At 43.2% G+C, this 9,635-nt stretch overlaps 1 protein-coding gene across 1 annotated transcript; it reads right to left on the reverse strand.

Annotated features, from left to right (window-relative positions):
• Positions 1-2,317: 2,317 nt before the first annotated feature.
• On the reverse strand, positions 2,318-4,088 carry LOC136154288 (olfactory receptor 2Z1-like). The gene is made up of 2 exons (XM_065916634.1): positions 4,083-4,088; positions 2,318-3,283 (listed from the first exon to the last, which is right to left on the reverse strand). The coding sequence occupies exons 1-2, from the start codon at positions 4,086-4,088 to the stop codon at positions 2,318-2,320; spliced, it is 972 nt and encodes a 323-aa protein (XP_065772706.1).
• Between the last annotated feature and the right edge of the window lie 5,547 nt (positions 4,089-9,635).

Consider the following 9,635-nt stretch of genomic DNA (forward strand, 5'->3'; position numbering starts at 1 on the left):
TGCATCCATCACTTTTGAAAAGCTTTAAATAAATGATGACTTTTTAGTTCATCTAGTTATTTGTTGTTGTATTGTGGAACTTATAAAAACTTTAGGAATCCATTACTAAACATCGAAATCCATGTTCAAAAGTTTCTCTAATGTTTACAAACTTTTGTGTAAACAAGGAAGTGGTAATAATAGAGGAAAAATAAGGAGTTATAAAGTCACCCTTGAAAGAAAGAATTGCAGGGTAGGGATTCACAGTAATAAGTAAGGGCTGCTGATCATGTCATTACAAAGCTGGGGCAAAGCCATGATACCTCCAAGATGGGAAGTCATTTCCACAAGCCATTCTGCAAAGAGATCATCAGAGTGCTGGATGAATCTATGAGAATTTCCAACCCCCTAAATGAGTGACCAACCCAGAATTACAAAACATGTAAGAAGCAGTTCCATGAGTGATCACAAATTCTACACATGGAAAAATTCACATTCAAGAGGTAGTGATAATAGATAACCTGAAATGATTTTAAAACAAGTACATTTAGTAGCTTCATAGTGATAAAGGACAAGGTCATATCCACGAAACAAGAATAGTTACTCTTGATAAAAAAACCAACAAAAGGTAATTAAAATGAAAATTCTACAACAGATTGATGGCAGCAATAGCAAGCCAAGCATAAGAGAGAACTGGCAAGCTGGAAGACCAAAGAGCAATTCTGCTAGGATACAGCATGACAAAATGAAAAATATAAGCAGAGACTTATGGCAGATTATAGGGAAATCAGAAGGCCACATGGGAAAAATTATGCCTCACATTGTACCCCCCAAATATATCCTAAAATAATCTGAGAAGTTGAGGACAATATTCTTATAATATATTGGAGAAGAGAATTTTTAAAGTAAGACATAAAAATAAGTAAAAAGATTTATGATTTTGACTCCATTAAAAAAACTTCATATGAAAAAGCCCAGAAGTTTAAATTCAAAGGCACTTTGAAGAGTACTTTTGCTTAATATATAACATATAAAGATATAAAGAATTTCTACAAATCAGTAAGAACAGCTCTTTGGAGAGTTGATAGAAACAGGAAATCCATAGTCAAGGAAATTTGAATGGCCAAAAAACTTATGAAAAGATATCACCCTCACTAGAAATCAGGGACATTGAAAGTAAAACAATCAAGAAACATAATTTTTTTTCATGAAATTGGCAGAAATTTGAAGTTATTCAAAATGTTGCTGATGTAGTTGGGGATGGGTGACAGTCTCTGGAGAACAATCTGGCAATATTTATTAAAACTAAAAATACATGCACTTTATAGTAGACTGATTCATCTTCTAGAAATCTTGATTGTGTGTGAGAAGAAAGAAGAAGAGGAGGGAAGAGATAAGTGATCCAGTTCTTCTGACAAGGTTAATGGTGTAGACAAAAGTAGAGGAGGAACCTAAGCTTGATCTGAAGTCAATTCGCCCACTGAACATGGCTTAAAGCCTTTCATTCCTTTCGTCAATACTCATAAGGTGTCTAAGAAATAAAACCAATCTGCCCCAAGGAACCTTATTCTTTTCTGTATTCCCTCCACTACATATACCACAGTGGAACAGTTCTAAAAAGTATTTTTGATTTGGGGAGGAATAAGCACATCTCAAATCTATCTCTTTTGAACTTCAAGCCTGTTTCTTGTAACTCCAGGGAAGCTTTAATGGGTCTGGGAGGAGCAGGGGTAGAAATTAAAGGGAAGGGCAGTAGCAAAGACTGTGGCTTCATCTTGCTGGTTTGTAATACTGCATAAGGCATTTCTACTCCACCCCACTTATCTGGTCAGTGCTTCATGCAGTAAGACCATTATAAGGGCTCCCAGTCATGCCTCTGACTTTAACTTCACTTATGACCTCAGAATGACCAGCTCAAGGATGGCTGTGGCCAGAACATTATTGTCAGAGCACCAGCCCCTCGATTCCATTTGTTTGGGCTTGGATTTCAAGAGTTGGATTTGATCTGTTGTTCACTGTACATAAATGTATAAGAATGGGATAATGCAGGATACTAATAGGTGGCTGAAACATTTACAAGCTGTGATCCTATGGTGCATCTCTGTTCTTGGGTTGACAATTTTGTAGTAAAATTTTTCTTTGGTTTAAGACAAACAAGCCAACAAAACACTCCTCTTGTTTAAATAATTGGGATCATTAAATCCACAAGAGAAAAAGCGAGTCTTGGAGGAAGAAGGGAGCTGGTCAGAATATGTCTTAAACCACATGGACTGCAAACTAAAGATGGGTCTTAACTGTAAGGCAGGGTCCCTGGGACAACTGGGCATCCCCCAGGAGGTCATCTCTTTGATCTGAAGCCAGTTCTGAAAAGGATCTTGACCAAAGCCATTTTAACATCTCGGTTCCTCAGGCTATAGACTAGGGGGTTGAGTGTGGGTGTGATGAGACTGTAGAAGAGGGAGACACCGTTGTCCTGCTGTGGGGTGTGGTAGGTGCCTGGTACCATGTACATGAACACTGCTGCCCCATAAAAGAGCCCCACCACAGTGATGTGCGAGGAGCAGGTGGTGAAGGCCTTGTGTCGGGCCTCAGCTGAGTGCATGTGGAGAACAGCTCCCAACACATGGCTGTAGGAGGTGGCGATGAGTGACAGAGGCAGCAGCAAGATCAGCACCCCAGAGACGGACAGCGCCAACTCATAGGCAGAGGTGTCTGCACAGGAGAGCTTGAGTAGGGCAGGCAGCTCACAGAAGAAGTGGTCCACAGTGTGAGAGGCACAGTAGGGGAAGTGCAGGGTGATGGAGGTCTGGATGGAGGCTACAAGCACACCTGACAGCCAGGAGGTGCCCACCATGAGCAGGCAGACCTGACGTCTCATGAGCACAGGATAATGCAAGGGGTGGCACACGGCAATGTAGCGGTCATAAGACATGAGGGATAGCAAGACGCCCTCAGAGACACCTATCAGCATCAAGAAGAACATCTGAGCTGCACAACCTCCAAAGGAGATGGCGCCTTCTTCCTGCAGGAAGTCAGCTGCCATCTTGGGAATGGTGACCAGTGGAAAGCCAACATCCAACAAGGAGAGCTGGCTGAGAAGAAAGTACATGGGCGTGTGGAGCCTGGCATCTGTGTGGATCAGGAAGATCAGGACTGCATTGCCTAGAAGGCCCATCGTGAATATGGCAGCCACCAGGGAGAACAAGGCCAGATGTGGCCCCGAGTGGTTGAAAAGGCCCATGAGAATGAAGTCCGAGGTCACTGACTGATTTGTTTCCCTCACCCTCTTTGAGGCGTCGCTTATCTGCAGGAAGAACAGGGTATTTGTAAGGAGTCTCAGTGGAGAAAATTTCCTCTTATATGACAACTGTAATTGTTTAATAATGACTGCCTGGAGTCTCTTAAGAAGGACTGATGAGCATATTTAGTCTCAGTAGGAAAAAAAACCCACCATGATTGGTTCATTATGGGAGATGGGGAACAGCAAAATAAAACTCCAATTTTATCATTTCTGTGTAAAAGTCTTGCCTTCACCTTCCAGGAGAGCACTACCCACCAAGACTTGCAGTTAAACCCTCTGTACCCATGCTAGAGAGTGCAAGACAGCAGCAGTGGAATATTGGAATACACTCCATCCCAAATGCCCTGGTGTCAAAGCATAGATGGGATTCTGAAGAGAGTAGCATATGAAGTAGGGAGATCTTGCCAAAGATGATAGAAAATAGTGAAATTGTGTCCAAAAGCAGTGAGGAAAGGCTCATTGCCAAATTCTTGGATGAGAGAATGAAGGGGCCAAAGTCTGGGAAGAGCCAGTGTGGGATGGCATTTAGGATATTAACCCAAGAAGTCTACTCTGTAAGGGAATGAATGAATGACAAAGTTTGGAACCCAGTGGTCTAGGGTTGTGGGTGACAAGTTGTCCACAATATCAGTCATCTTTCTGAGGCTTGAATTCAAAGGGTAAGAGTGGAGGACATTATGCTCAATGTGTGTACTAAGCACTCAGCAAAACCCTGCCAAATGAACGCAGTGGAACAGGGAAATGATTGAAGGATCAGGAGGGATCGCCCCCACCTAAGAATACTTATCCTTGACCTTCTTACCTTCATCATCACTTCTCAGGAATTCATACTGTCCCAGAATACTGTTCACACACGTCATCATCAACACTGAGAACTTCTGTCAAAGTGTCCATCAGCAATGAGGAAGTACCCAGAAGTGTATACAGAAGTATAGAGAAGCCATCCTGTGAAGACCAAGAGGGTTTGATCCAGTAGAGGTCTGCTTCCCCAGATGTCCAAAGGGAGCGGGGTACTTAGAGACCAGGAGGAGTCAGTGTTGGGTGACTATCTACTAAAGACCCTCTGGTGCCCAAGTCATTGACAACACTTACCTTAAATATCAGGATTTCCCTGATAGCTCGGCTGGTAAAGAATCTGCCTGAAATGTAGAAGACCACAGTTAGATTCCTGAGTCAGGAAGATCCACTGGAGAAAGGATAGGCTACCCACTTCAGCATTTTGGGGCTTCCCTTGTGGCTCTGCTGGTAAAGAATCCACCTGCAATGTGGGATACTTGGGTTCAATCCCTGGGTTGTGAAGATCCCCTTGAGAAGGGAAAGGCTACCCACTCCAGTATTCTTGCCTGGAGAATTCCATGTCCACGGGGTTGCAAAGAGTCAGATACAACTGAGTGACTTTCACTTCACTTCACCTTAAATATCTTTCATCTCCTCTGACTTGATTTCTTCTAATTATGAGATCTGGTCTAGAGTTCTCCCTTGGCCTAAGTGCTCCCTTCCCTCTCTCTCTCTTTGACTGTGCTGCATCTCTGCTACCGTGTGTACCTGTGCTTCTCTAGTTGTGGCATGCAGTCCAGAGTGCTATGGCTCACAAGTTGTAGCCCTTGGGTTTAGTCGCCCCATGGCATGTGGGATCTTAATTCCCCTACCAGAGATCGAATCCATGTGCCCTGCATTGGAAGGTGGATTCATAACCACTGGACCACCAGGGAAGCCCCTGCTCCCTTTTCTCCATCTCTGTCTCCTTTTTTGCGTAGATCGATGCCACACTTAAATTGGCATTTAAGACTTTCTTAAAAAAATTTTTTTTTTTTTACTTATTTATTTTTGATGGTGCCAAGTCTTCCTTACTGCATGGGGACTTTCTCTAGTTGCAGCGAGCAGGGCTACCCTCTAGCTGTGGTGCATGGGCTTCCCACTGTGGTGGCTTCTCTTGTTGCAGAGCAAGGGCTGTACGGGGTGTGGCCTTCAGTAGCATGGACTTAGTTGCTCTGAGGCATGTGGGATCTTCCCGGATCAGGGATGGAACCTGTGTCCCTTGCATTGGCAGGCAGCTTCTAAACCACTGGATCACCAGGGAAGTCCTAAGACTTCCTTAAATTACTGCCCAACTTGATTTCCAACCCATTAAGACTGGTTATTATCCTGTTCTCATGTATTCATTCACTCATTTAATAAAAAATTAATTCAGCTCTCCCTAAGGGCCAGTCACTGAAGGAGGCACAAGCAACAGGGGGTGAAAAAGATGAACAAGGCCCTGTTTTCATGGGAGAGATAAGGAATGAGGAAAGAAGTAAACCATATATTTATATAAACTTGATATATTTGTTTTATAAGAAATATTTATCTATTTGGTAGGGACAGGTTTTGGTTGTGGGATGCAGGATCTTTGAACTTCACTGTGGCATGTGGAATCTTTTAATTGTGGTATGTGGGATCTACTTCCCTCATCAGGGATGCAGCCCAGGGCTTCTGCATTGGTAGTGTGGAGCCTTAACCATGGGACTCCCAGGAATATTTTTTAAAATTTATTTTTTAATTAGAGAAAAATTGCTTTAAAATGTGTTGATCCCGTTTTACTAGAAATAAGTGTAAGGAAAAATAAACAGAGTGATCTTAAATTGCTTGAGAAAATATCTTTGGATGAAGTGATTGAGGGAGGCTTCTATGGACGTGTGAGAACTGCTTTCAAAATCTAGGTGTTATGGGACTTCCCTAGTGGCCCAGTGGTTAAGGGTCCCTGTTCCCAGTGCAGGGAGCCTGGGTTCGATCCCTGACCAGGGAACTAGATCTCTCAGGCTGAAACTAAGACCCTACATGCCACAACTAAAACAAATAAAACAGATCTTGTGTGTGGCAGCTAAGACTTGCATAGCCACACACAAATTAGCTGTTATAAGAAGGAAAGGGAAAACCTAAATATAAATCAGACAGGCCAATTATGGTTCTATAAATGCAGAATTCTTTAAGGATGAAATCTACCCCCAAAGGGAATGGAGAACTCCTTGGAGTAGTCCATATAGAGAAGGATTTGTTCTCTATTACCCTTTGGGGCCAACTCATAGCCATATCGTACCTCTGGATCTTGTCCAAGGATTTTCAAGTGGTTTTTACATTTGGTTCTTCTCTTTCCATGCCGTATCTCCTTGCTCCCCTTGAAGGGGAGAAAAGGGATTTGATTCCTACTAAGCATTCATTATGTACTGGCCATCAGGCTAAGGTTTGAGAAAGGCTGATGGATTTCAGCTGAAAGATTTATCACCGTTGGCACTACTGACATTTTGAGCTGAATAACTTTAAGTATGTTATAAGCATATTTTTTTTCACTTGATCCTTACCAGTTGGTGTTGTTTTTACCTGCCTGGTGTGGGCAGGGGAGCAGAGATTCAAAGTAGTGCAGTAACAAACTATAACCTGGGTTGAATAGTACTGCCCACAACTTCATACACACCTGAATCCTCAGAACGTGTCTGTATTTGGAACTACAGTCTTCACAGGGGTAATTATTAAGAATCTTGAGGGGCTTCCTTGGTGGCTCAGTGGTAAAGAATCTGTCTGCCAGTGCAGGAGACATGAGTTCAATCCCTGATCTGGGAAGATCCTACACGCCAAGGAGCAACTAAGCCCATGTGCCACAACTACTGAGCCTGTGCTCTAGAGCCCGGAACGGCAACTCCTGAGGCCCACATGCCCTGCAGCCTTTGCTCTGCAACAAGAGAAGCCGCCACAGTGAGAAGCTTATGCACTGCAGCTAGAGAGTGGCCCCTGCTCTCCGCAACTACACAAGAGCCCTAGCACAGCCGAAAATTAAAAAAAAAAAAAAAAAAGAAGAAGAAGAAGAAGAAGAAGAAAAGAATCTGGTCATCCCAGATTTAAGGTTTGCTTGAAATCCGATGAATAGTGTCCTTATGAGAAGAGGAGAGGAGACACACAGACACAAAGAAGATGGGCATGTGAAGACGGAGGCAGATATTGAAGTGAACAGCCGAATGCCAGCAAATAATAATTGCTAGAGCCTCCCGAATCTAGGAGAAAAGCCCGGAAGAGATTCTCCCTCAGGGATTCCAGAAGAAATCAATCCTGTCAACACCTTGATTTCAGACATCTGGCCTACAGAACTGTAAGAGAATACATTTCTGTTGTTTTACATCATCTCACTTACAAACAGAGAATACATTTCTGCTGTTGGTTACTGCAGCCGCAGGAAATTAACGCATCAACCCAAGATCACCCCGCAAAGAAGTAGTACAATCAATTTTTAAACAATAGGTGTAACTCCGGAGTTCCTGCTTTTCTCTTCATACCTTTCTTTCCAACAGAAAGTAGTGAACTGTTCAGGTCCTGCTTCCTTAAGTAAGCCTATGACTTTGCTGCCCCAATGGGCTTCCCTGGTGGCTCAGGCGGTAAAGAATCTGCCTGCCATGCAGGAGATCTGGGTTCGATCCCTGGGTCAGGAAGATCCCCTGGAGAAGGGAATGGCAACCCACTCCAGTATTCTTGCCTGGGAAATCCTATGGACAGAGGAGCCTGGTGGGTTACAGTCCATAGAGCTGCAAAGAGTTGGACACGACTGAGCAACAAAGCACGTATACACACCTCCTCTGTCTGACGACTGTCCTACTGTCTGGCCTGGGGCAGAAGCCACCTCACCAGCCATGAGTCAACAGTCCTCTTGGATGCTCCTGCCCTGATGTTGCCCTTGTTACTCACCTGGCTCTGGTCTGGTGGTCCTTTCAGCTGATTGGTTAACAGCCTTCCAGTCTCTGTCTTAAGAAACCATGCAGACTGACTCTAGTTTACTGCCAAGAAGTGTTGATTGGTCTGAAACATGATGTGAACTAAATACTACTGGCCCTGGTGCTTTGGATCCTCTACCTCTGAAGGTCGTATGGTATCACTACAATGTCTTCTCTGATGAAAGCCTCTTTCCTTTCACATACTCCCTGGTGTTTCCCTGACCTCACCTTCCCTTTCCAGGTGGTTCCTTAGCTAAATATGCATTCACTGAGCATCACATGCTCCCACTACCAACTTTTGGAATCTTCTGTAAGCAGCTTCTCCGATAGGATAATGATCCCCTATGTCATGGTTTCCCAACTGGTGCTTTGAGTTTGCTTTGAGCTTTGGACACATTTTGTTTCCTTCAGGACAATCTAGGAAACAGGCATTTTGTTTCACTAAACCCACCTTCTCCAGGTAGTCAGACAGGAAGGACTGGACAGAGACAAGTCTAGGCTTTGGGTGAGTTATCTCCTTGTTCCTCTTTTGCTTCTTTTTAAAATCTTTTTGTTCTAAATCAGTGCCCTCATGTCTAAGGATGAAGAGTCCTTCCAATTAGTTTTTTGAGTTGATTTTAAAAACCCTTCCTTTTCACATTTTTCTCACTGCTGCTTCCATTTCAGATCTGATGCCCTTTGCTGAAAATGAGAGATGAGAGAAGGGGAATTGAGGTTAACTGACTCCTTATGGTGAATAAAACCTTCACAGCCTCTCCCATCTATGATGGAGCATGAACAATCCCTTTCTCCATCAAACACAGAAGGCCCAGAGTCCATGAAAATATTTTGATTTCTTCTAAACTTAGAAAAAAAAGATGATTATTCAACAGAGGAGTCTGGTGGGCTACAGCCCATGGGATTGTAAAGTGTCAGAGAGGACACAACTGAGTGACTAACACACACACATGTGTCTTTATACCAACAATAATCTATAAAATAAAAATTAAAAAATTTTATTGATTAAGGGGCAGAAAAAAAAAGAAAAACATGTCTCTGGCTCATTAAAGTTACACTGCATTCCTGCCTTTCTTTCTTTTTGATAGTTTGGTAATCAAATAATGAGTTACCTGAAAGCCTAGTTCACAAGTATTTTCTCCTCTTTTGATTTATTTGACACTCACCCCCAAACACAGCACCAGGTGCATAGCAAGTACTCCCTAAGCATTTGCTGAATCGATAAAATCTTCAAGGGAAAAACTTACTGTGACGAGATGTCTAAGGTGACAAAGAGATTGACTGGCAGAGCTGGGAGCAGAACACTTTCTGACCATTTTTTAGATGTGTTCTTTCAACTCTGCCAGTTGAACTGAGGTTTGTTTCCTTCTGCCCTGGCTCTTCAAGCTAATCTGATTTGATCTCTGAAAACAGCTCTAGGGTGTTAGAGTTTTAGATTGTCCCTGAAAGGGTTGCTGAAAGTGTCTCTGGGCTGTGCCCATGATTCTGTCAAAGTCGGATCTCTAAGCTGTGGTCAAGAGCTCCAAGTCTGACCAGCTCAGCAGCTATCATGGAAATTCAAGTGTGCACAGTAAAACAGAGGCTTCCCAGGTGGCGCAGTGATAAAGAATTTGCCTGCCAAT

Source organism: Muntiacus reevesi, chromosome 1 (genome assembly GCF_963930625.1).
Source record: "Muntiacus reevesi chromosome 1, mMunRee1.1, whole genome shotgun sequence".
In the NCBI taxonomy this organism is placed as follows: domain Eukaryota; kingdom Metazoa; phylum Chordata; class Mammalia; order Artiodactyla; family Cervidae; genus Muntiacus; species Muntiacus reevesi.